Source organism: Caretta caretta, chromosome 1, assembly GCF_965140235.1.
Source record: "Caretta caretta isolate rCarCar2 chromosome 1, rCarCar1.hap1, whole genome shotgun sequence".
In the NCBI taxonomy this organism is placed as follows: domain Eukaryota; kingdom Metazoa; phylum Chordata; order Testudines; family Cheloniidae; genus Caretta; species Caretta caretta.
The window spans coordinates 108,728,329-108,755,014 of record NC_134206.1 but is presented as its reverse complement, the minus strand read 5'-3'; the positions used below and the strand labels follow the sequence as shown (position 1 = coordinate 108,755,014).

General features: G+C 40.6%; 1 protein-coding gene across 2 annotated transcripts in view; it reads left to right on the top strand.

Annotated features, from left to right (window-relative positions):
• The window catches only part of COL4A1 (collagen type IV alpha 1 chain), a 220,339-nt gene that overhangs the window by 166,518 nt on the left and 27,135 nt on the right, over positions 1-26,686 (top strand). For both annotated transcript variants that reach the window (XM_075129793.1, XM_048855091.2), the window contains exons 23-40: positions 4,214-4,297; positions 5,744-5,814; positions 7,882-8,073; positions 9,505-9,673; positions 10,650-10,742; positions 10,853-10,957; positions 12,763-12,860; positions 13,087-13,237; positions 13,634-13,747; positions 14,198-14,365; positions 15,721-15,810; positions 17,790-17,942; positions 19,590-19,688; positions 19,781-19,870; positions 23,168-23,307; positions 24,489-24,619; positions 24,700-24,776; positions 25,760-25,858. In XM_075129793.1, the coding sequence (XP_074985894.1) occupies positions 4,214-4,297; positions 5,744-5,814; positions 7,882-8,073; positions 9,505-9,673; positions 10,650-10,742; positions 10,853-10,957; positions 12,763-12,860; positions 13,087-13,237; positions 13,634-13,747; positions 14,198-14,365; positions 15,721-15,810; positions 17,790-17,942; positions 19,590-19,688; positions 19,781-19,870; positions 23,168-23,307; positions 24,489-24,619; positions 24,700-24,776; positions 25,760-25,858 (2,124 nt within the window). The remainder of the gene's footprint in view (positions 1-4,213; positions 4,298-5,743; positions 5,815-7,881; positions 8,074-9,504; positions 9,674-10,649; positions 10,743-10,852; positions 10,958-12,762; positions 12,861-13,086; positions 13,238-13,633; positions 13,748-14,197; positions 14,366-15,720; positions 15,811-17,789; positions 17,943-19,589; positions 19,689-19,780; positions 19,871-23,167; positions 23,308-24,488; positions 24,620-24,699; positions 24,777-25,759; positions 25,859-26,686) is intronic.

The window sequence follows — 26,686 nt, the reverse complement described above, 5'->3', positions numbered from 1 at the left end:
AAGCACCTGCTTAACTTTAACCATGTGAGTTTCCAAGGATAGAGGCCTGAATGAAAGAGAGGACGGTGGTGTTGAATTAAGTTACATGAAGCTGACTTCAGTTTGTAATTCAGATATCCTCCACTCTGCCGTATAGTGGTAAAGGATGGGAGGATTTCAGTGGAAAAATAAGTTCAGCTTTACTTGTTCAAGTGGATTATAAGATGTAGAGGGATGTTAGAGAGAGAGACTGCGATGCAGAAGTGGATGAAGAGAGCCAGATCAGAAATGGAAAGTGGATTTGTGAGTTATTGATATAAAGATGGTAATAGAAGCATTTAGTAATAATAAAAAAGAATTAGACAAAGCCTAGAGATAGACCTAGGAATTTACATCCAAATTGCATAGTAAGGATTTGTGAAACTCAGTAAGACTTGACATAGCACATTCTTTATGTTAATAAAATCCTTGGTAGTTTTCTTAGGCTCCAGCTACGACTTAAATAACAAGACAGGAACATTTGCAGGCAGGATGTGAATAAGCAGGCATTGGAGAAGAGGCCACATGTAATGATTACAGATTTACAAATTCATTAGGGAAACACCTTTTGGTAGTCATCTAACCTTCTCTGACATTGGATAATAGTCAAGAGCTAGGAAGCAATTATAGAATTATTAAAAAATGAATTTGTTTGAAAAATACAAAATATAAAATTTGCAGTGACCATGGCCTAGATTCACAAAGGTACTTAAGAACTGTGATGCTCAGCATTGTGACACCTAATTTTTAGGTTCCTGTTAAACCACAGGAACAATGCTGTGATCCACAAAGCCTGATTTATGTGCCTACGCTCCTATGCAATGAATGGGAAGAGTTAGGCGCCTTAGGATGGGATCCGCAAAAGTATTTATGCTAGATGGGGAACTGCCTGAGCTCACCAACAGGAGATGCCAACAAGAGGGGTGCTTGCTAAGCCTCACCCTTCTCACTGATATAGGTGTGTGAGTCCAGGCTTCAGGGAGGTAGCATTTCTAACTATTCTCAGCTGTGAGGCCTTTCTTGAAGGTAGGTGCCTATGGTGTTTTTTTTTTTTTTCTTTTTTTTAAAAGATGCCAGGCTGATGGGGGAAGGGCCTCCCTTGTAACTTTTAGCCTCGTTAGGGTCCTCACCTCGGAAACCTCTGGCTTAAGTCCCCCCTTCACCTCATGAGGCGAAGGGATTTGAAGAGGGATCTGCCACCTCTCTGGTAAAGGCACTCACCTTTGGGCTGTGTGGTGCTGCCTCAGTCTCTCCTGTTGAAGCAGTTCCATTGTGGATAAATAATTAGTCATTTGAGCAGGGGGACCAGATCCTGGGTCTCCTACATTCTGGGTGAGTGCTCTAACCACCAGGCTATAGAGTCATTCTCATGGTTGTGCATGAGCTTTCTTACCCTGTCCCCTGCATCAGGCCCAGCATGCAAGTTAGGCAGATGTACACCTATCTTCCCCAGTTTGTAAACCACTCTGGGGCTTAGGCAGGAGATAAGCACTTGAACATCTAGAGGCAGGCAGCAGTGTGTATGCCCTGAGGCAGAAACATAGGCACCAAGGGAACTTTTTACTGCAAAACCTTAAGTGCTGGGTGAGTTTAGGGACCTACTAGATTCAGCCGGAATGTTGTGAATCGTAGTGGATGCTAAAACTGGGACTTAGGCACCTAAACCCAGACTTTAGTTGCCTAAATACCTTTGTGAAGCTAGGCCAATATGTTTTTTAATGTTAGGAAAATACTAAAAGATACTAAAGCGAATCCGGAGATTATGTCAGGTTGTGCACTGATTCATATGTAACCTATTGAAATTGATAGGGTTACACAGGGTGTTAAATTAGCACAGGCTGTTAAATCACAGAGTTTGGTTGACCAAAGGCCTGGTCTGCAAGGTGCTGAGCTTCTCCTGCTTTCCCCCCAGGAATGAGAGAACTTAAACCTTGCAGGATCCAGTCCTCAGTCATGAAACAGAAGTTAATTCTTTCACTATATTGGGGTGGAATCACAGTATATTGTGAAAGTTGTAGAGCTTTACATGTGCTTCATTTTGGAAAGCCAAGAGGCTGAACTCAAATCAGTTTCTTTAAAGAACAAACAAAAATTCCACTTAAAACTGCTCTAACAGAAGTATCCTTTTACTGGTGAGTCAGACTCACACAGTATAGCACGAACAGCCAATCATATTCAGGCTGAGCTCACCTAGAGGCAGGCTTTTTGGCCAAACCCTCTGTAGTGCTGTGTCTACTACTGTCAAGGTTCCTCCCCCACTCTGAACTCTAGGGTACAGATGTGGGGACCTGCATGAAAAACCTCCTAAGCTTATCTTTACCAGCTTAGGTCAAAACTTCCCCAAGGTACAAAATATTACACCCGTTATCCTTGGAATGGCCGCTACCACCACCAAACTAATACTGGTTACTGGGGAAGAGCTGTTTGGACGCGTCTTTCCCCCCAAAATACTTCCCCAAAACCTTGCACCCCACTTCCTGGACAAGGTTTGGTAAAAAGCCTCACCAATTTGCCTAGGTGACTACAGACCCAGACCCTTGGATCTTAAGAACAATGAACCATCCTCCCAACACTTGCACCCCCCCTCTCCTGGGAAATGTTGGATAAAAAGCCTCACCAATTTGCATAGGTGACCACAGACCCAAACCCTTGGATCTGAGAACAATGAAAAAGCATTCAGTTTTTTACAAGAAGACTTTTAATAAAAAATAGAAGTAAATAGAAATAAAGAAATCCCCCCTGTAAAATCAGGATGGTAGATATCTTACAGGGTAATTAGATTCCAAAACATAGAGAACCCCTCTAGGCAAAACCTTAAGTTACAAAAAAGATACACAGACAGAAATAGTTATTCTATTCAGCACAATTCTTTTCTCAGCCATTTAAAGAAATCATAATCTAACACATACCTAGCTAGATTACTTACTAAAAGTTCTAAGCCTCCATTCCTGTTCTGTCCCTGGCCAAGACGACTACAGACAGACACAGACCCTTTTTTTCTCTCCCTCCTCCCAGCTTTTGAAAGTATCTTGTCTCCTCATTGGTCATTTTGGTCAGGTGCCAGCGAGGTTACCTTTAGCTTCTTAACCCTTTACAGGTGAGAGGAGCTTTCCCCTGGCCAGGAGGGATTTCAAAGGGGTTTACCCTTCCCTTTATTTTTATGACAACTACTTTCCTTCATCCATTATTTTACCAATATGTTGCTTTTAGAGATTTCTGCTTTTGTTCCATTGTGGCTGGGTGTGCCCAGCCTGACTTGAGTAGGGAGACTTCTAAAAAACCAATGTGTTTTCAGGTGACAACATCAAAAGCTATTGAAAATAAAGATTTTATTTATTCTGTAGTACAGTGATTATATTATAGGGTGAAGTATAGAAAACTAGAAAGACTGCAGCACTTTGCTGAGAAACAGTCTCCATTTCAATGCTCTTCTCAACTGTAATTTTCTTACATATATTGACCTTCAAGTTCCATTTCCCTGTCTGCAATGCCAATTGTCTTTGCCCACTGATCCGTAGTGATCTTGCTTTCTCAAATCCATTGATATGTCCAAATTCATTTCTCTCTCAAGGATAAAACATTACTTTTCTTGCAGATCAGGTCTCCTATCCTTCTAATAAGCAACAAAGCATCCCACATTTTCCTCCTCCTGGCCCTTTCCTTTGCTTGGGTTCAGAGAAAAGCTAAGGGCTGAACTCTGTAAATGGGTATGGCTCTGTTGATTTTAGCAGGGCTGGTATAAATGTGCAAAACACCACTGAAATCAATTGGTTTGCCCTCATTTACACCAGGAGAGAATTTGGTCCCAAAGTGTCTTTGCCGTCACTGTTTTTCCAAACCCACAAAATCTATGTGAGTTCCAGAGTCCCCATTTTTTCCCTCTTATCTAATTTTGTTTTTTAATCTGGCACATACTACAGTAGTTCTTGTCTGTTCCCTCTTCAGCCAGATTATCTTTTCCCCCTTCCCACTAATAAAGTTTTACATATCAGTACTGTCACACACACACACAAAAGGAATTTGAAGTTTTTTTAAAAAGACAATTAAAATCTTTAAATAAATTTGCTCATAAAATCTAATTTAAGCATTTAGCTAACAAATTTACTTTCTCTCAATCAACATACAATGTCTGGAGGGTGTTTTCTTCTTAAAGGATCTGCTTGTAGTCTTCTTAAGTCTTTTTTTATCTTTGCAGGTGATAAAGGTGATGGTTGTGCCTTGTGTGATGTATCTGGGCTTCCTGGACATCCCGGGCCACAAGGGCCACCGGGTCCACCAGGTAAAAACCAAAAGCTATACAAACAAAGCAGAATCACAACTCTGCATCCGGATGTGTCATAAATTAATATTTTTCCATTAATCGACTCATTACTGAAAATAATGAGAGAGTAGGATTTTCCATAATGCTCGGTAGTGGCCTAACTATGCTTCCATTGAAATCAACAAGTGTTTTACTGTTGACTTCAAAAGGAGCAGAACTCGGAAAACTCTGAGCACTTTTGAAAGCCTGACCTAAATGTTGTTTTCCCAAGGATTATGAAAGGGCAATCTGAATTTGAAAAGGGTTTGTCAATAACCAGTAGCTATATGTAGTATTTTTTCTTCATTAATCTTTCTCTTGGTGGTGGGGACCTGACTGGTTTTCAGTAGGACTTCAGCCAGAATCATCCTGCTTTTAAAATTTGCAACCTAGAAATTGCACATGCTCAGAACTGTGCTGAGATCTGATACTGAATTGAGTTATTAAGGCCAGATCATGGTTGACCCTGACACAGCAACTTAGGTTTCTCAGAGGGAGTAAGACTTTCTCTTCCATCCCTTGGGCATCATGGTGTTGAGATAGCTTAAAGGATCCTTTTGTAGTATCGGGACCTATGATTTTAATAAAACCATTTTTTCTTGAAAAATATATTGCTTGCCTTTAAAGTGATTTTAACCCTCCCCCCATGTTTTCAGATTATTATATTCCTGGGAATATTTTAAATACTGTTTTATATCCATTTATGATTTTACAGTTAATTTTGATTTTTAGGGCCAAATTCTGGTAGTAGCATGGGCAGCCACCAGAAGAAATTGAGTTTGGTAGAGGGGCTGCTGGATAAAAATGAACCTTTTCTGTTTAAATCCCTCTGTAAACCTAGAAAGTGATGGCTCTACAAACAATATGTAATGAGAGCCCTAGAGAGGTGTCAGGGGAATTATTCTGCACATTTTTATCTACTCTGACCTAGCGTTAAGCCCTAAACGAATCCCTGGTCTCCAGTATTGACTACTGCTGCCAAACAGAAATTATCAGTCTGGAGAATAATTGCTGTCTGTCAGAAAACAGGTACATGTGAACAATGCTTTTGTATTATATATGTGCATTGTGTCAGTGTTCGGGAGGTGGTGAAACAGAATTAAAATTCTGTGGTGATTCAGTGAATTGCAGTCTGGAAATGGCAGTTCCAATTAGTGGGCTGGATTCAAAGCATGCTGCCCAACTTACGTAATTGAGTTGTGTGCTATGTATCTTCTTTCCAGGCCTCTTACACATATACTGGGTTAGATCCTGAGCTCTGTTATGCCCAGGCAACTTCATTAATTTCAATAGAGTCGCATGGGTGTAACTGAGGGCAGAATTGGGCACCAGTTGAGAAGGACCTCAGAGCCTCTAAAACACAGTAAGCTATAATGTAAAAGTATCTCTAGTAAATATTGTTTTCTTTCTCATATTCTTTTTAAGGCTTTCCAGGACAGCCAGGAGCCAAAGGAGATAGGGGTATGCCTGGACTCACTGGTCTTGAAGGGGTTCCTGTAAGTAAATGTTTTTCAAATGTTTCATATTTATTTTCTGTTAGGCTTGTCACAGGAGACACTCAGTGCTACTGTGTAGTAGCCCCATTAACTGGTGCTAAAGGATTGGTTGTGTGTATTAAAATAAATTATGTAGTAGTGTGGTTTAATTTACAGTAATGTAAATGGGATCTGTGGGGGAGGGGGGAAATAGCAAAATGAATTCTCTACTATTTTTAATCATTTCTTGAGTAACATAGCATAAGCTTTTACTGTGAATATTGCTAAACCTTTACATCTCTTCCTTCTCCTTTAGTCTCCTTTCACCCCTCTCTTCAAACAAGGATTTGCTGGTATCCTGGATGTTTTTAACTTTGTTTTGCTTGGAAAAGTTAAAAGAGATTCATTAAACAGCTGGTGAGTTAGCTTTTAGTTTAGCTTAGGTAGGCTAGAGAGAGCCCAGCTTGGCAGGCTCACATTGCTGGAGGCCATGCCTGATCCACCACCCACTAAATCCAATGGAAAGATTCCTATTGATTTAGAAGGGACGCTGGTTCAGGCCTGAAGGGTGAAAGCACAGCATATATTAGCAAGAGGAAGTTTCCGTTTGAAGTTTTCACTCAGCTTCACTTCCTTGGTGACTGGGACCCTTTCATTTTTCTTTTTCAATTAGAGAAAATGTTTCCATGAAAGAATTATACATAGGTTCAGGATAATATGTAGGGAGCTCTAAGAATGGATGGAAGCCCTTTAAGTACAATTAGTTCATTAAATTGTAAGCTGTTCATCTCAGGAACTATATTTTCCTTGGATAGCTCAAATAAAACAAGGTAGACAAGGAGAATGGAACATTCATCATGTGATAATTAGCCTTTACTCTTGTTTCATTAGCTAGACTTACATAAGTGATAGATGGAATTTAGCAGACAATCTGTTAGGAACTGCGAGAAAAGTGTGTGTGTGTGTGGGGGGGTGTAAATACTACAGGGCTAAGAATGATTTTTAATATATTGTATATTTGTTCATTGATTTTTTTAAAAATAAAGACGAAAATTAAAAAGAAACAAAATGCTCTGGGATCTGGCATTGACAGATAAAAGCTCTTGATTTGGCCTTTCTGTGACTGGGAAGTCCTGTTGATCTAGGGGAAGAAAGAGAAGGAGAAATGACTTCTAAGCAAGAACAAAAAAAAATTCTCCTGTGATGCTTCCCAGGGGTACTCAGGGTTATAAGGCACCTTGCTACAATCTGCCCTTAGCATGAGGAAGCCTTGCCTTTGCCTCCTGAGGGTCAGCTTCCCAACCCCACCAGTCATGGGCAACACAAGCACTCTCCTCCAGGCATACACAGGCCCCACTCTCTCTCTGCAGGTTAGTGATAGGCAAGCTCCAACCGTCGAGCCCTCCGACCGTCCTCCTGGAGTGACCAGCCCCTGGTCCACTGGACACACACAGAATTCACAAATTTGCTACTCCCAAAGGAATAGCATACCCCAGTTTACCAGTTTCACCTCAGGATCACCACTCTGCTCAACTCACAGCACTTAGATTTGTTTATAGTGAAAACAAGTGTTAGCTTATTTAACAAAGAACAGAGATTCAAGTAATAGCAAGTAGGTAGACGTATTAGAAACAATTGGTTACATATAAAACAAAATCATAATATGCTTGTTATCAAACCATAACTGGAGAAACGGCTATATTAAGAATGACCAAATTATCTTGACATTGAGGCCTTATAAAAAGGTGAACTCTGAATCCTTAAGGTCAATATATGAACAAGTAGAGTACCATTTTCCATAACATGGCCTTTAGTTCCTATTCAAACAATTAATACAAACATTCACAATTAGAAAACTGGTAAAAGAAGTAAGGAGACCAAGAAAGAAAAGTTTCTGTTATGATGGCCATTATCAGTTAATTCACATTCTCTGTCCTGGCAAATCCACTCTTTTTGCTTACTGTTCAGTGTCTGGGATGAATGTTAGGGGGTTTTTCTTTACACTTGAAGATTTTTTTTCTTTTTTGGCTGGGAAAAAGAAAGCATTAAAAAGGCTTTGAATGGTGCTGGAATTGTTTATAATTTCAGGGTTCTCCAGGTGTGCCAGGACTGATTGGTAGCCCAGGAGCAAAGGGAGAGCCCGGAGACATTTACTTTGATTCTAATCTAAAAGGTGATAAAGGAGATCCTGGATTCCCTGGGCAACCAGGTGTTCCTGGAAGAGAAGGAAGGCCAGGGAGAGATGGCTTGCCAGGTCTCCAGGGCCCTAAAGGGGCATCGGTATGTGTGTGTGTCTATATTTTTGCATGCTATCTTCTGGCTCACTAATTATATGTAGTTGTTATATAATATACAATTTATGTTTACTTGTCTCATTCTTTGGGCCAAATTCTCACACGCTGACTCATTTGAGTAGAACCCTACTCCTCAGCAGAGGATTTCAGTGGGACTGCTGAGGAGTAAGGGTGTAAGAATGAGGCCCTTACTACTAAACAGCTAAGAATGTTTGCATGACAGTAGGGTCACTGAGCTACATTCGGGCTCTGAGTATATGCTATAGGAATAAGTAAGGCTTACTTAGATGATGTGGCCTGGTGCCTGGGAATAACCAGACCTACTTGCCCTATATTGCTTTCTCCCCAGAACTGTGGTGAATGGGCAGAGCTGGTTCATTTTTCCCCTCCCCAGAAAATTGCTGGCAAGATCACGGGGGTAGTTGTAGACCAGCAATAAATTACTACCCCCGGGATCAAGGAGAAAGCAGGGGAGGCACTGTGACGCAGAGATGTGTCTCTGAGTCACAGTGTCTCTCAGGGCTTATCCTGGGCAGGTGCAGCTTACCTGCAATACTTTGGTGAGGGCTCTGCTGATAGTCAGAATCTAGCCCATTGTTCAAGGAATGTTCTTCTTATCTGTAGTTAGATTTGTCACTGCAGTTTTGGGAAACTTGAGTGCCATATTTCTTGCCTTTTAGAAAATATCTGTCAGGGGCATTTGGCATATAATTTACTTTAAGCTTACCTGTTTTGTCTCATAAATGCACCTGATGGACAGGTTGTTGGATCCTGTTCTGTACTGTCTCTATTCTGAGGTATCCTATAGAGTAAGAACCAGCAAACTGTAATTTCAGAGAACCTGAAAGAGGAAAAATGGTTCTGAATGCCGCACTTATGCTTTCTATTTGAGGCATTTAGCACAGAACTCTAAACTGGATTCACCTTTCTTGCTACAATTTCCTATTTTAAATAATAGAAATCACCCAAAAAATTGGAATTCTGTATTTCTGAAATTCTCGGGTTTTTTATTGCTAAAATCCAGATACTTCCTTGAAGTCAGTTACTATTTTGTGGTGCTGATTCTGGGACTGTATAAGTCAACATTCAGCAATTTAAATCCTAGTTGGAAATGTTGGTGTATTCATCAGAGAACTGGTCATTAAATGGCCCCTTCACTGCATTCTGCAACAGGTGTAACTTCCAAGTGCTCTTCCGTATGAGACCCAATCCTGCTTCTAATGCAGTCAGTGGTAAAATGTCCATTGGCTTCAGTGATGCAAACTGGGGGCCAAAGAGTACATTGCAGTGAATCCAGTCTAGAAGCCATAAAATCATAGATGAATCTGACGAAGACCAGTAAGCTTTTTAGATCACTTGTAAGGCATTATCAGTATGAGAGGTACTGTAAATGTTACTGCTTTCTTCCTAAACTTAGGGTACAATTGGGCTGAAAGGAGAACGTGGTCCCCCTGGCTCAAGTGGATTTCCTGGGGTACGTGGTGAAAGAGGCCAGCCTGGTCTTCCAGGGGTAGGACCTGCTGGGCCAGCTGGTGACAAAGGAGATAAAGGCTTTCCAGGAAACCCAGGTGTACCAGGCCGCCCAGGTAACACTCTAGATACTGAGAGGGGGGAAATTGATGTTTTCTCTTTAACAGATACATGTGTCATAGGAAATTGAGGTAGATGAGACCTATTAGGTCATCAGCATTTGTTCTTTACAGTGTATTTTGCAGCCCTGAATGTTTACAGATAGTTTCCTTACAGAGTCTCCCAGAACAAAGCAGGGAGATCATTAGTCCCTTTTGTGTTAACATTACTCTTCCCACTCCACAAATTTAACCCCATCCTTTCAGAGGTAAGAAATGTATCTGACTTATGCTATCAGATACTGGACACAGGCCTGTGGAAGGGTTACTGCATAAACTGCCCCACTCCAGAAGAAGTCCCAGGAAGGGTCGTGATCCTCACCCTGTGGAGTTACTATTCCTGTCCTGCTCCCTCTTGATCCTGAGGGGTAGTAATTTGTGGCTGGTCCGTACCTTGATACCCTCACTCACAAGAAATCCTACTGTAGTTACCAGGGCTATTCCATGTGAGTAAGGGTGTCAGAATCTCAATGGCCTGAGAGTAAGGATACATGTAGCCAAGCATCTGCCCATTTCCCATGTACTCCGCACCCACTTATGTGCCCAAAACCAATATCTGATTAACCCACACAGCTTTGTAAGGATATTTTGTACACACACATACCCTTTACTCCTTTCCACTGGCATGTCATTTAAGTAACAATCTAGCCCTTTGGGACTGGTGCACCTGTGTCAGTGGGTCTTGGTGAGTTCACATGGCAGATACAGATTTGTGGCAGTCAAAATGACAGCCAGAATTCTTTAGGTTTCATGCATTTTTTTCATGCTTTGGCCTTTTTCATCTTCCAGTTAGTGCACTAGAAATGAGTAGTAAAAACAGGAAAACAAAAACCAATGGGCATCTCTAGTACCTCAGAATATATACACCCCCTTGTGTACTAATACATTTGCCTTTTTATTTGTAAGTATGGATTCATCATCTTTACCTTCCTAGGGCCAAAGGGTGAAGCAGGACAAGTCATTCCTCTGCCTGGTCCCCCAGGGTCAGATGGTCTCCCAGGGCCACCTGGCTTCTCTGGAGTCCAAGGTATAATTATCTCTTGTATTTTCTCTCTGTTGCTAGTAAAGGATTTCCCACCCCACAAAGCTGTTTTTTGCATAAGTGCTTAATGTACTATGTCTGTCTTGTTTTCAAAGGTGACAGGGGGGATCCTGGGTTTCCAGGAAAACCTGGACTTCCAGGAGAAAAAGGTGCTGTTGGGCAGCCAGGAATAGGATTCCCTGGGCCTCCTGGCCCTAAAGGTAAGAAAACTACACAGCAACAAGTCCTTGGCCATATATGTCTGTCTCTTAGTTAAGAGTGAGGACTAAATATTCGTATTTTGGTTTTCTCATCTAACGTATGGAAGATATACTTCATAGCACTGCCCTCACTCTTTCAGGGCTGGATTGTGACCCAGCATTGTGAAGCCAGGGTAGGGAGTAATGGCAAGTAACCCCCCTTTCCTCAAATCCCCATGTGCATTTGCATTATTGCTCACTTTATTGTGAATCCAAGCTGCATATCTGTTATGTGACTAGCAGATGAGCTGGAAGGAGTTGTCAGGCTATCTGGAGTGACTTAAGGGCATGAGAACCAACCGCAGGGCAGAGTGCAAAGAAGCAGGGCACAAACCCCAAATTCGTTGTGAGTTCTATACTCAGATTTCACTTGCCTTTGTGATAGATGGTCCGTTATCCCAAAAATCACAACAATGTTCAGTTTATTCCCAGTCCCAAAGGACTGGTCACTTAGCCCAGGTCAATTGCATGTTAGATCTCACACAAAAGACAACACCTGTAGCCAATCCTATAATACATTTAATAAAGGTTTATTAGCTAAGAAAAAGAAATGAGAGAGTTATTTACAAAGTTAAAACAAACAACCATACACACACAAGTGACTTACATGCTTAGGTTCCAAAAGATGATAGAAACTTCTATAATAAGCATCCTCTGTGTGTATTTTGGGCTAACCCAGGCTAAATGGCTCGGGATCCCTTGCTTATGCTTAGAAATCTTGTCCTCTCAAAGTCCAAGCAGCATAGTGATCCAGTTTCTTCTTGTCAGGGATTTTTGTTCCCTTCCCCCAGAGTTCAAGCTGTCTCTGCTTCATAGAGGGGGAGAGGACAGGGGAGGATCAATTAACCAAGTATTTTGTCCTCTGATGTTCCACAATGGTTTGTCTGGTGTCTATGGACCTTCTTTTGTTGGGCAGGAGATAACACCTCCTATGGTAAACCAGCATTTCACACTTGGTAATGCTTCTCTCCTGTCTGTGGGGGTTTACAGCTTCAGAGCAAACACTCAAATATTATCTTATAACATAGGATAGAGGTATTATAAGTGGCGTGAGCTGGCATCTGGTCTGCCAGCCTCACAGAAGTTCTAAAGGGGAGGGGAATGAGCAGGACTTTCGTTCCACCCACGTCTAACTCATCAATTAGTGGATCTAGAAGTGAGGAAATAAGTTGCATCCAGTAAAGGGCTGCAGTAGATTGCTTTACCCTCGGAGTAAGGAGCAAGAAATGAATTATGTCTCATAGTTGCAACTCCTTCCCTGAATTTCTCCTGCGGCAGCACAGCTATGCACCACCCCTTGACAGGGGCAGAGCATCAAAGCAGAATCTAGCTTTTTGCGTGGAAAAGGAGATGCATTTATGATTATGCAAAGCATACTAGTTCTCTGTGAGGTCTACTTTAAATGACATTCAGAAAGTTTTCTAGAATGCATTCTTTCCTTTAAAGAAGGAATGTTTTTTCTAAATGAGGTGAATCTGTGCAAATATTAATTTAACATCAGTCATTAAATACATATATTACTTCATTCACCCAAGATGAAATCCTGCAGGTGCTGAGCACCCTAAATTCTGTTGAAGTCATTGAGATTTGGGAGTGCACAGCCCCTCTCAAGAGGTGCTCAGCTCCTTACAAGTTTGGCATTTGAGGAGATCGACTTGACCCTGTTTAATATCTCTCTATGTGAGTGTGAATAGTTCATTTGAAAAGGCAGAAGAAACTTTAGGGTTAACTTACTGAGACCCTGATTATGTGTGTTTGTTTTGTAGGTTTCCCAGGTCAGCCTGGCACAACAGGTCAGCCAGGGGCTCAAGGGCGTCCTGGCTTTGATGGTTTACCAGGCACACCGGGTTTACCTGGTCAAAAAGTGAGTGTTTGCAGTTTACGTTGTTGTTTTCAATTACTATTTGTGTGATCAACAATACAGAGCTGTTGCTGGTACTAAGAAAAGTATAGTAGGCCAACTCCTCATCTGGAGTAACTTAGCATATGTACAGAGAAGACCAGTATGATGTTCTGTGTCCGAAGTGCTTAATTTAGAACACTTAATTTATTGTATATTGACTCCTAATGTATATTATTTGCACCTTAAGGGTGACCCTGGAGTGGGCCTCCCGGGTCCTAAAGGATTACCAGGGCTACAGGGTCCAGCAGGCTTCCCTGGAGAAAAAGGAAATGCTGGTTTGCCTGGCTTACGAGGAGAGCAAGGATTTCCAGGTGTACCTGGTCAGCCAGGAATCCAAGGTAATTAAAAAAATCCTTTACAGCTCAGTATTAGTAACATTTTTTTTTTTTACACTTTAAAAATAAATCTTAATGGTTGAAATTCACACATAGGCAGAAAGCCAGCAAAAGACCTGTGCACCACTTAAACTTCCAGATATAATGTCCATTTCCCTTCCCTCTCTGCCTCCTTCCTGCCCACCTGGCTGTGCAGGCCTTCCTCTTCCCATTGCTTTTGGAACAGCCATGGAGTCAACACTAATGACTTAAATGATGCCTTCTGCCGGCCCTTTGCACGGGGCAGGGGGAAGAGTGGTGTGTGAATGTCACTCAGAGTGCTGGTCTATTATCTGCACCAAGCAAGCTAAAAAAGTAATATGGCAAAATAATTGACTTATGCTTTATTTTTCCCTGTAGGTGACCCAGGTTCAGCTGGATTAGCAGGTTCACCAGGTGCCCCAGGTGTGCCAGGAATAGGCCCTGTGGGGCCCCCTGGACCTGCGGGAGAACAAGGGCCACAGGGACCAACAGGTGATACAAAATTCTTCCTTTTTCATTTATATCTGGAATCGATTTTATGGATCTTATGGGCATTAATATGGGGGAAAGTAGTAGGCCGCTTTTATAATATTTTCCAGCCTTTTAAAAGTGTAAACTCTGTGGATAAGAATCTTTAGAAAACGAGAATGTCATCAGGCTTCATCTCTGTGACCTAAAACGGATGGTTGATGCACAGCTTCCTCACTAAATCTCTGCAGGCTGCATGTACCAGCTGATGTTGCAGATTAAAAATAGAAATGGATAAGATTGCAAAAGCACTTAGATTATGACGATTTTTTCACTTTGTTTTCCTCTGCTAATAAAGAAATGTGCTTGGTTTTCTGCAAGATGCACAATTTACAGAACATTTGTACTTTATACTGTAATCTAATTAATAAAGTCGTATGTGCTCTATTAAGAGTTGGGTTTTTTTCCCTGTAGGACATCCTGGAACAAAGGGAGAGAGGGGCTACCCAGGTCTCCCAGGACTAGATATGCCAGGACCAAAAGGAGATAAGGGTAGCCCTGGCCAGAGTGGGCTACCAGGTCTGGTAGGTTTACCTGGCGTACCTGGTCAACAAGGAAAAGGTGGACTTTCAGGCTTTCCAGGTATGCATTTTTGCTTTCAGAAAATTAATCATTTGGGTTTTTTTGACTGTTTCAAATACCAATAGTAAGTTAATGATCTGTTTTTTTAATTAAGCAAAACAAATTAAGAATAGGCTGTGGAGAAAACAGTATCTATCTTTCTTATTTAATCATAGTTGTGTGCAATTCTGTGTCATTATGCCACTTAGTTGTATGCCTATCATTGCAGTTAGGGTTTGATCCCGGAAGATGCTGAGTACTCAGGCTCTGATCCAGCAAAACACTTAAGGAGATGCTTAACTCTAAGCATCTCCTTAAGTGTTCTGGTAGATCAGAGCTAGATAGCTTTCAAGGTCAAGCCCTTAAATTGTGGCTAAGGATCCAGCTTTAAAAAACAAAAGCTACTGCTGTTCTTCTGTGAGACTCATCCCTGATGTTTAGGCAGTGTTTGATCTCAATAAAACAAGTATTAACCTAGAGCAATTGTATTGTAATTGCAGCTGAGACTAGCATCTGACCCTCCATCTCATTACTTTGGAATTTTAAGGAATTGTCTCTATTTTGGATTGATCTTGATTCTCTACTTTTCATCTATTTTTTACTGTTTCTTTCTCTATCAGTTTGGTTCTGAGTGGTTACTAATTTATCTGCCTCACTACAAACTCATTTAACAACCAACTGGGCTTGCTATGTATATGATATTATATATAAAACACACCTGGCAAACAAACTGACAGGACAGAGCCCATAGTTCTCAGTTAGCTTATTTTGGGTGGGATGGACTGGATTTAAATATTTCGAGTGGGACCAGTCATAAGTTTGAAAATAAAATACAATAAAAGATTGTGGGAATCCTGTGCTAACAATTTTTAAAAAATCCAACTGCATTTCTTGACCAAATTATTTTGTAATACATATATATGTATATGTATTTATATATATATATATATATATATATATAAAATAGCATTTGTTAAGAGATTATATTTGGATGATTATGTTTTGTTTTCTGAGACAAAAGGAACATATATTGTTTACTAGACATATTACTTACTATTTTTTTATTAATGATTAATATAATCACTGACAGTACAAATTTATTTTTTTACATATGTATTAAGATAAAGGGTGACAAACACAATAGGTAATGGAATATAAAGTTGAGACAATATAGATTATATAAGACTATACAATTGTTTAATAATTTGTTTTTTTAAATTAGTTCATCCCATTTGATTTCTCTTTCTCCCCCCCCCCCCCCCCCCCCCCCCCAAGAGTTCAGTTCCTAATGTAATACAGGCCGTAAGTCATTCAATTTCTGTTACTTATTTTAGTCAATTACATTTCTATTAAATATTATTTTGCTTTGATTTCAGGCATCAAAGGAGAAATGGGAGTTATGGGGACCCCTGGAATCCCAGGTTCTCCCGGGCCACTAGGAAATCCAGGATTACGGGGTGAAAAAGGTAGGAATTTTTGACAAATGAAGATCTAGCGAGAAATCATTAAGAGAGATTGCCTCCGATGAGAATGTGAAACTGAAGTCATTTTAAAAATCCACTATGGGTTTGGATGTTCCAGGAGGACAGAATATTGGAGTCAGGATCTGCATGTTGGATTGAGTTCCTGCTTAGCATATTTACAAAGTTAATGCAAGTTTAAAACTTTTATCTAAGATAAGGTATAGTCATTAGAGCAAAAGACACTGAGCCAGGGGCACCAGAACTGGTGCGGGCAAGGGGCATTGGCTGTCCCACTTTTTGAAAGTTGACAGGCCTGGCCCGTCTCCTTTACACCCGGGGCCTGGTCCCCTACCCCTCCTCCTCCCCCCAAGCCCCGCCCCACAACCAGGCCAGAAGCTGGAGCCAGGTCGGGGTAAGAGCTGCACAGGCAGCTGTGGGGAGCCACAGACCCTCCACCTGCCCTGGGTGGGGTGTCTGGGAGGCAAGGACAAAGGCTGGGGGCTGATCTCGGCCCCCCCCCCACCCCAGGCAGTGGAGGGACCCAGGCTCCCTGGCCAGGCTCCAGCTTCACTGGGGGGGGTGGGCCCTTGTACACCCTCTCCCCCACTTTTAGGAAGACTCCATTGCCCCTGCACTGAGAGCACGGATTCTAAATGTATCATAGACACATTTACTAAGCTCAGTTTCAACCTTAATAGGCCATTCCTGTCCCAAAATACTTAAATTGGCACCTCAGCATGAATATGCATCAGTCTGAGCATCTATTTATGGGGTAGATGCCCTATACCTTTATGTAAAACTCCACAATAAATGAATAGGTTTTATAGAAGTTTTAAATTTGTAAAAAGTGGCAGGAGTCTGGTTTTATCCCCACCCTGTTAGCAGGTGTTAGAACCCTGCAGGGAGCTGCTGATTGGTTCCTGCTGACTCACTGTTGAAGACAAGGCTCATTAACTCCACCCTTGATAAAAGGCAGGTGGGAGCCAGAGGCTGGGGCTGAGAATTCCTAAAGAAGGAACCCCAGGGTGTGACCACACTCATAAAATAAGTGTATTTTTGACATGTGTTAACAGGTCAAGATAAAACAGACTCCACCACTACAGTTTACCATGACTAGCTAACACATATTAAAAATGCAACGGTCTTGGCTATACTACGATTTTAACATATTAAAAATACATCTTTTATTTTCCTAGTGAAGACAAGGCCTTGGAAATAGCCACGTCTGGGGAGTAGGTGTGGACTGAAGTGTATGTTGTTTTGATTTGAGTGGCCTTGTTAGCAAAGCTGGACACCAAGAATAGGATGCACTAAGCCAAAGGTTTTTTTCCATGCAAGAGCAGGTTAAGGACCAGCCAGATCAGGGAGGATTCAATAGAAATTACTCCAAAAAATATGGAATTTAAAGGAGAGTTAAATCCCTCCTATAGGTTTTTCTAGCCATCCCATAGGATTCTATCATTAAATTTGCCTAGGTGGGTTTAAAAAAAAAGAACTGTAGAAAGATTGTCATTAAATTCTATAAGACTTTTTCACAGGGGTATTACTATAAGGTGCTCCCATTTGAAAATTGGACACATTGTATCTGATGGAGGAGGTAGGATAGGGAATGACAATACCAGAAGCTTCCTTCCAACCCCAACCCCATTCTGCAGGGACAAGGTAGGTGAAAAAGTGGGAGGGCCATACCACCTGAAAGGTGCAGTGATTTAAATATCCTCCTGGGCCACTTCCTTAGGCAGGGCTGCTGTGGAGCCCTGGTCATAAATTAAAGCAGCTTTCTGGTTGGCAGAACTCAGCCTCCCATGCAACACATGGGAACATGGAGTAAAAAATGCCCCATCCTTTCCCTGTGGAGGTAAATCAGGCTCTTCTGACCTTGGTACACTTAGCTCACAGTTTGAATTAGTAATTACTTTGTTTTGTACATATCTGTCACACATCATACATTACTGTGGTATTCTGGTATTCTCTCACTGCAGGTACTCCAGGTTTTCCGGGTACGTCAGGGCCACGAGGTGATCCTGGTCTCAAAGGGAGTAAAGGTGAAGTAGGTCTACCAGGAGAACCAGGAACCATAAAGATAACGGACATGGAAAATATGAAAGGTCAAAAGGGAGACCCAGGAGAAAAAGGTAACCTTTACTCTTTACATTTGGATAAGTACCAATCTTTATCTATTTATGTATTAAAGGTGATGCTTAGTGTTTGTCCTCTGTTACATCTTGGTTTTAGAAAGCCAGCTTTCAAAAATCAAAATCTAGGAGCTTCACTGTGACGGGTCTGGCACCTCAGCACCCCTTTTTGGCAGGGGTGCGTGGGGTGTTGGTACCTCGCCACTCAAGTTCCCACACCCGCCCCTGTAAGCATATCCTGATGTGGCCTAATGGCTGGTCTCCCCGCACTCGTCCCTATGCATCTTTTTCATTTTTGTTTATTTTTTTATAAAAATTATTATCAAAATGATTATTGACATTTTTGGTTTTAACACTAATCCATTTTTTGGTAAATTAAAACTTTCAATGACCTTTTCATTAACCTTTTCAGTTGGGTAAAAGGCACCATTTTTCTTTTAATAACGAAATCTCTCAACAATGTTCATTGAAAAAATTCAATTTCAAACAAAAGCCATTTTTCAACAAAGCTGCTTGTTTTAAAAATTTCAGTAGCTACTCTCCAGCACCCAGATTCCTCATTAAGACTAATTTATTGTACGATACTAACAAGAAGTGAATCAACTAACAAAATATAAAGGTAAAAATATTTAATTCAGAGTGACCCTTTCCTCTGGTATCAGAGGGGTAGCCGTGTTATTCTAGATCTGTAAAAGCGTCAAAGAGTCCTGTGGCACCTTATAGACTAACAGACGTATTGGAGCATGAGCTTTCGTGGGTGAATACCCACTGCGTCGGATGCATGTAGTGGAAATTTCCAGAGGCAGGTATAAATATGTGAAAGCTTATGCTCCAATACATCTGTTAGTCTATAAGGTACCATAAGACTCTTTGCCGCCTTTCCCCTGGGTTTCTCTGTATGTGCTGTCTTCTCAGTTTCTCTCTAAGATTGTCAGTTCCTTTGGAACTGTTTTCATTTTGTGTCTTGCAAAGATGGTGCACAGGATAGTGCACAGGATGGTGCACAGGTTAGTGGTCATGGCTTAGAAGCAGAGACACCCCACTTATATATGGACAATAGCATAAGGGGGCTCTTAGACAAAGGTCTAAAGTTAGGTAACTCAAGGTAGCAGGGGCTTTCACATTTGAGCCAACACAGGGGTCACTCAGGCAGCCTCTTGTTCACAGACAGACCCCCTCAGTTACCTGCTTAGACAGCAAAATAGTCACCTCAGTCATTCACATTGCAACCTGACACTGTCTGGAGTCTCATTACACATTAACATAATTAATAATAGAATACTAGCTTTCTAGATGTCTCAAATACATTTATCCATTCTGAATGTATTATGTTTCTTTTCATGCTTTTTTTCAAGATATACCTTGCCACATGTGTTACAAAAAACCCACAATACTGTGATTGTGTGCACTAACAACAAAGTTGATTTTGGTTACATATATGTAGCCGGTGTGGCTGGTGTGCTAGATAACTTTTACAATGTTACTGCACTACATCTGAAGTTTGAATTCACCCATTTCCTTGTTTATTAGAGAGAAGTGATAACTGTGAAGATTCTCACAATGCAGGAGTTGCCTATTACTTTACATGTGAGAGTAAAAGTAATGACAGAATTGAAAATTAGTTTTGGGCTTTTTTTTGGTATCCAGGACAAGAAGGAATAATAGGAGAAAAGGGGAAAACAGGGGATTATGGTGTACCAGGAATGCCAGGGAAGGATGGTGAACATGGCTTCCCGGGACTTCCAGGTATGTTTGCAGCTTTTAATAAATATAACTACCACAGACTTTTGTAATCCTTGTTAACTAATGGAACTTGTAATACTTTTCGTTGTTCGTAGGACGAAAAGGTGATCAAGGCCCTCCAGGATACCCAGGTGACCCAGGATTTCCAGGACAAAAAGGGTCAATTGGAGAAATGGGTTTGCCAGGTACCATATGGTGTGAACTTAGCTTGTTGAGATATCACATTCACAAAGATATGTGTCAAGAGTGGCTGGTCAAAATAGTGAAGGAAACACAGATCTTAAAATATTTAGGGATAGATTGAGCCTTTAACCAATAGCTGTGTCACCCCAGGAGAGATGCCCAGGAAGGAATTGTGACCTCCTCCTTACTTCTGAGGGGAATAACTTCCCTCAGCTGGTTGCAGGTTACATCCCACCTCATGCTGCCTCAGCTCTGCTGGCGAGCAGTTTGGAGTGGTGGGACAGTCCAGGCTCTACTCATTGATTACTCAGCACTGTGGCACACTGCTCCTATTCTCCCCCTCTGCCAGGAATTGACATGTGGAAAGGCTCCACCTGGTGTAGGGAACATATTGCCCCTTGTGCTCCTGTGTCTGGCCACATTCTGACCCTTGAAACCCTGAAGTTAAAAATAATTTATTGTTAGTGCTCAGCCAAAGAAGATTTTCTTGTTAAACTATGTTATTTGCATAGATTGGATAACAGAGAGGATGCTGTCCTTTTGCCACTGGTTTAAATATGGCCCAAGTCAGTAGTGACCAAGGCTATGTCTACGCTTATGATGGAGTGTAGAGTACATACTTTGCATGCCCCTCTCACGTGGGTATAAATAACAGTGTAGATGGTGAGGCACCGCTTAGGATATGTATGCTCTCTACACGCTGAAGCAGTGCCTACCCCACCTACACTGCTATTTTTAGCAGGGTACTATCCCATGCCGGAGCCTTTCCTCATTGCAGTGAAAGACTCCCCACTGCTGGAGCCTTTTCCCGCCACAGGGAGCTGCCAGAGCCTTTCTCCGGCACAGGGAAAGACTCTGGTAGTAGGGAAAAGTTCTGGCATGAATGAAGCAGCCGGGAAAGACTCTGGCAGCTCCCTGCTGTTGGAGTCTTTCCCTGCTGCCAAAGTCTTTCACTGCCACATGTAACTACGCACCGCTGTGTGAGTGCAGCCTGCTTTTCACTGTGATGTGTGGCTACATATACCTTAGGTGTTGCCACAAGGCCCAAAAGAAGTTGCCATCTGACATTCATTCAGCATCCTGTGTGAAAAGTGTTGGTTGTCTCAGTTCAGATATTAGTGGATAAGTAGATCATAGTCTGCACTACTGTTGGGCGTCTGAACAGAGAGACCAAGGACCCTAGGGACATGAAAACTTGAACCACCTTTCACCTCTAGAGGTGGCTCTTTCAGAAGATGGTGGTATGATGTTGTACGGTTGCAGATGGGACGTTGCACTGCCTCTGCCTGTGTTGTAACTGTTCTATTATTAAATACAGAAGCTTATTTTTCAGCTCTGCCAACTGGGACACCTTCCTTGAGCACCCCGTCACTTATTTTTCAAATGGGGAGTGGGGAACCTGCCTTGTAAAATCTTGTAATATCTTCAGGTCAAAACAGTCTGTAATCATACTTAAAAGTGGTATTTTCCTGTATTTGTTGACAAAGCTAAAAGGGCATGCAGGCATAAACATGTTATCTATTTTGTACATTATAGCAACGGTTGGCAGAATTTGATTTTTATTTTTTGATCATTTTGACAGATAATATAGATGTTTATTTTTAAGCTTTTTTTTTTTTTTAGGGTTTTTTTTTATCCATTTAAATTTTCACAGTTGTGGGAAATTCTGCCGATTCAGATAGTTGGAGGGGGTCAGACAATAATTATTTAATGATAATTAACATTGAGATTCAAAAATTGAAAGCTTTATAATTGTTAAACACAAATTGTCAACATCATAGTCAAAATATACAAAGTAAATATCTGTAAATTGAACTCTAATAATTTCTGAAGCAGCATCTGTAAATTTCAATTATTACTGGTAGAAATATTTTTTGTCTGTTTCAGTGTGTTTGGTGAAATCTACATTTATCAATATTTTCCAAGAAAAATCTAATCCTTCCAAGCCTAATTATAGCTTGAGGAAGCGAAAGGGATAAATAATTCCAAATCTTTTTCTCCTAAATCTCTGAACTTTTTATCTGATTCAAAACAAATTGTATATTTTAAAAAAAGCTAAATTTGAAAAAGACAGTTTATCCAGAAAGTGTATCCAGAAAATGACATGACAGTTAAAATAAAGAGTGAGGTTAGCTATTTCAGTGGTCACATTTAACCTGATTTAGGTAGGGCTAACTCATACGCAGGAAATGTAGGTTGAATTTTGAGTCCACCCAGTTTTAGATCGTTCCTTTATATAACAGTAGAGATTTACCAAACCACTGGACAAAATATTTAGGACCAGATTCTTAGCTGATATCTGTCAGTGTAGGTCCATTGAATTCAACTGAGGATCTAAGCTGGCATAGATCAGTGTAGCTTCACTGACTTCTATGGAGCTATGCCACCAGCTGAAAATCTGGTCTCCATGCCTTTGGTTTTCACTCCTACATCAATATTAAAACAAATCTGTTAAAATGGGTTCCCAAATTCTGAATTCAAATCTCAGATCTCTGTATGAGGACAAACACATCAGCACAATTACTTGTTTCAGGATCACAGGTAGGATTTGCACATACAATTCAGGCAGCCAGTTTTGAAAATGATATGTATGTATCTTATAGATTTTGTCATAAAGTTGGAATGCATCCAACTGTGATAGAAATGTGGTGTCCTAGTGACAATCTCTATTTTAAAATAGAGGAATGGGAGGAATGCATCTTAACAGGGAACCCTATCTCAGTTAAAATTGGCTATTTGTTAGTTTATACCTAACATATTTGAGAAATCAAAGAAAAAAGATTGGAGGCCAAAAAATCAGTAACATCAAGGCTGGGCAATTTGTCATCCAACTTCTATTCTCATACATTATTTAGATTAATTTTAATTGTTAGTCAAAACTGGCCTTTGAGATCAATGAGCAAGAGAAAGAAAAGGTGCATCACTAAGTTGCTACTAGACATGGTAGGTAACCTGGAAATCGTTCTGGTTCCATTGATCAGATGGGTATATTACAAATTGTATATGTCAGTTGCTCTTTATGGAAACCTGAATTTTTTTTGCATTTGGTTGTGTGCATGGCTAAATCATAGGCTCACTTCTGAACATATATGTATAATAAAACAGGGGAAGTACCAAAAACAATTCACTTTCTTAGATGACTAGGTTCTTGTTTATCTCTATTTACTAGATAGTACAGCAATTCACTTGTTTCCTAGTTCTAACATTCACAGTCGTTTCAAGGTAACATCTCAATAACAGATTTTTGTCTTTATTGCTAGGGTGCCACAGATTTAATATACTTTTTATTTTATTGTTAGGAACACCTGGAGAAAAAGGTGTGCCAGGTGTGCCAGGCTCACAAGGTATGCCAGGATACCCTGGATTACAAGGTGAAAAAGGAGACAAAGGAGAGTCGGGAATTCCAGGGATTGGCATTCCAGGTTCTCCGGGTGAGAAGGTATTTACAATCTCAAAAATGAATTGTCTCATTTCTAATAAGTACCTCAAAAGATTCATTTGTTCATAAGATATTCTGTTAAATTTATATTTTGTTTATTTTAATATCTGAGTGGAAACTTAGTGTGTGTGTGTGTGTGTGTGTGTGTAAGAGAGGCCTGTTGGTTAGGGACATGGGAGTCCTGGGTTCAAGTCCCTGTTCTACTATGGACTTCCTGTATGACCTTGGGCAAGTCACTAACTTCTCTGTGTCTCAGTTCCCCATCTATAAAATGAGTCTAGACTTGAGGTGGCTGGCAGTCTAGGTTCCAAAGGGAAAGAAACCAACAGAAGTCAACCCTCCCCGATGTTGGCATTGGAAACAGGAGAGGATGATGATGGACGGGCGTGTGTGTGTGTGTATGGAGCGTCTCATATACTCCATGGCACAATGGTACCGAATTTTGCGGCAGTGTTAATTTATTCTATCTCCATAAAATAAAATAATTTACATCCCTGAAAATGAAAGAAATTAACTCTTAAAAGCCGACGAAGAAGGTGCACAACACACTATACTAAAACATATCCTGATTTCCCTTCCTTACAGGCATTTCCCTTCCTTACAGGCATTTTTAATACATTAAAAGATTGTGAGCTGTTCAGATAATATAGTAATGGGCGCCATATACATGCCATAGATAGACTTAATTCACACTCCACATATTCTGAAAGGGGTTCTGATGTTGGTTCACCAGACTTTTTGAAGGGAAAAATTTAGAGTAACCTTTGAACTTTGAAGTGAAAATTATAAAATTAAACCCTGTGTATTTAATAGCAAATAAAGAATTTTGATAATCTGGACTTTGAAGGTGACTAAATGCATGTGCAATATATAAGTTATGTGGGTAACTTGCAGAAAACTACTATCTTTATCACTGGGAAAAAAAATGATAAAAGGCCCCCAATGAAGCGTATAAGAAGGCTTCTAGTCGTCTGTGCACTACATAACAGAATGAATTCAGATAATTGTGTGTTTGTGAGCCTACAGGCTTCACTGAATTTAATCATAAATAAGGAGGATGAAATTCTTTAATACGATGGTTGATACAATGGGGGGAAATTATGTAATATTGCAGAACATGCTTTGCCATATTACCACATCTTAAATGTGTGGCTTTTATTGTTTGCTTTTTTCCCCCATAGGGAGAACAAGGAAGGTCAGGTGTTCCAGGCTTCCCTGGTGAAAAAGGTGAAAAGGGTAGCACAGGAATTCCAGGAATGCCTGGTCATCCAGGTCCCAAAGGATTACCTGGCATTGCAGGATATCCAGGCAAGTCCTAAAAACATTTAATGTAAAACTAACAAGCTTAAATGTACAGTCAGTGAATCAAATCCTCTTGCTTTCTTTAGGCAGCCCAGGTAGCCACGGAGAAAAGGGTGAAAAAGGACTCTCTGGCTTGGGTGGTATTCCAGGTTTAAAAGGAGAAGCAGGTAAAGAATCCACTTCATTTTTAAAAAGCACTGTTTCAAGTGTGCTTTCTACTTTAAAAAATGACTGAATAGTATTGTGGTCTTCTGTATTTATTTTGTCTCAAAGATTCCTGGTCACATTTGTTCATTTTACAAGTGAAAACTTTGGAGTTGGAGGGCGGAGGGGCATTGCAAGACAAAACCAATCATTTTAAGATGTGGGGGGACTGGTTCTTTAAAGCTGTTTGTAGGACATTTTTTCTTCAGTTCCATTTGTTGCTACCATCATCTTTTTTATTGTTACCAATTACATTTGAAATCCCTCACATTGACCTTTAGGGCCTGATTTCCACTATGTTACACTGGTGTAATGTCACTGGGGTAAAACTAGTATGCTAAAGTCAAAGTGGAGAGTCAGGCTATATAGGGTGATTGTATGAATTCTCATGGCCCAGTTCTCTCTCTGCAGGACATAAGCACCTCATATTCAATGGGTGATACTGAGGGAGAAGACTCAAGCTTTTCTTATACCTTAGTCTTAGCTGGGTTCACAACTATTACTATAAGAAACTAAAACAGGGATCGGCAACCTTTGGCACATCCCTCGGCCTGCGCTGCTTCCTGCAGCCCCCATTGGCCTGGAGCGGTGAACCGCGGCCAGTGGGAGCTGTGATCGGCCGAATCTGCGGACGCTGCAGGTAAACAAACTGTCCTGGCCCACCAGCGGATTTCCCCTGATGGGCCGTGTGCCAAAGGTTGCCGATCTCTGAACTAAAAGGACTGATTCTTCTCTCATACTGGTGTAATTCAGGAGTAACAACAGTGAGGGCAGTGGAGTTCTGCCAATGTAAAACCTATGTAAAGTGAGAACAGAATCAAGTCTATCATGAATAACTGCCGTTTTACTTCAATGGGAGCAGCATCATAACCTACGTTTCCATTGAGAGAAAGATGTGTAAAAATCTGATGGCTGGATTATAAAATGGCAATGAATGATTTTTCAGGTGAACCTGGTTCTGAAGGTCCCTCTGGTGTCCCTGGTCAGAAAGGTGAACAAGGTTATGATGGAATACCAGGTTTGCCTGGACCAAAGGGTGACCCAGGTAAGCATCATGCCATGTTACCTTTCTTTTGTATTAAAATGTACATATATGTCAATATTTATTACAGAAATGCACAGGAAGTGTCTGATTGCACAGTCAAATAAGATGGAGGACCACGTAATTTTTAGGTACTTACATTGGGAGGATTATATAATGAAGTTTGTATAATGCCTTGCAAACTACTATGAAGCTGGTAATTTGGACAGAAAGTTTCTTAGGAAATTGGTAGGTCTGGTCTGAATACTGACATTTTCCCCCTGAGAAATTTGCAACGATAATCTTTGAAATATTTCAGTAAAAAAAATTGTTGTTTTTTTATGACAGAAGTTTTGAACTGATTTGTAATGAAAACTTTTACTTCAAATAGACATAAAATGTCATTTTGGTTTTTAAAACAAAAATATGTAAACAACATATCGTTTATATGAAACAGAAAAAAAAATTTAAAAATTTCAGTGGGAAAAACACCTTTTTTCATCAGAATCAAGAATATCTCCTCTTAACTCCCATTGACATACATTGACAAGGACTGCAGCATCAGACTCCTAAAGTTGGCATGGATATTTAAATCCAACAGAATATTATATTCTTCACATGATCATTCCTGAAAAGGTATAAATTGGAGGGGAAAGAACCATGTGTACTGTTAGTGCAGTTTGGACCAAATCTTGAGATCCTTACTCAAAAGTTCAGTAAAGTCAAAAGGGGTTTGCCTGAATAAGGACCTCACAATTTGGCTCTTTATGACTTAAAAAGGAACATGCAAAAAAAAAAAAAAAAGACCGAGCACCCTGCATCAACCGAGCACCCTGCATCATCATCAACAAA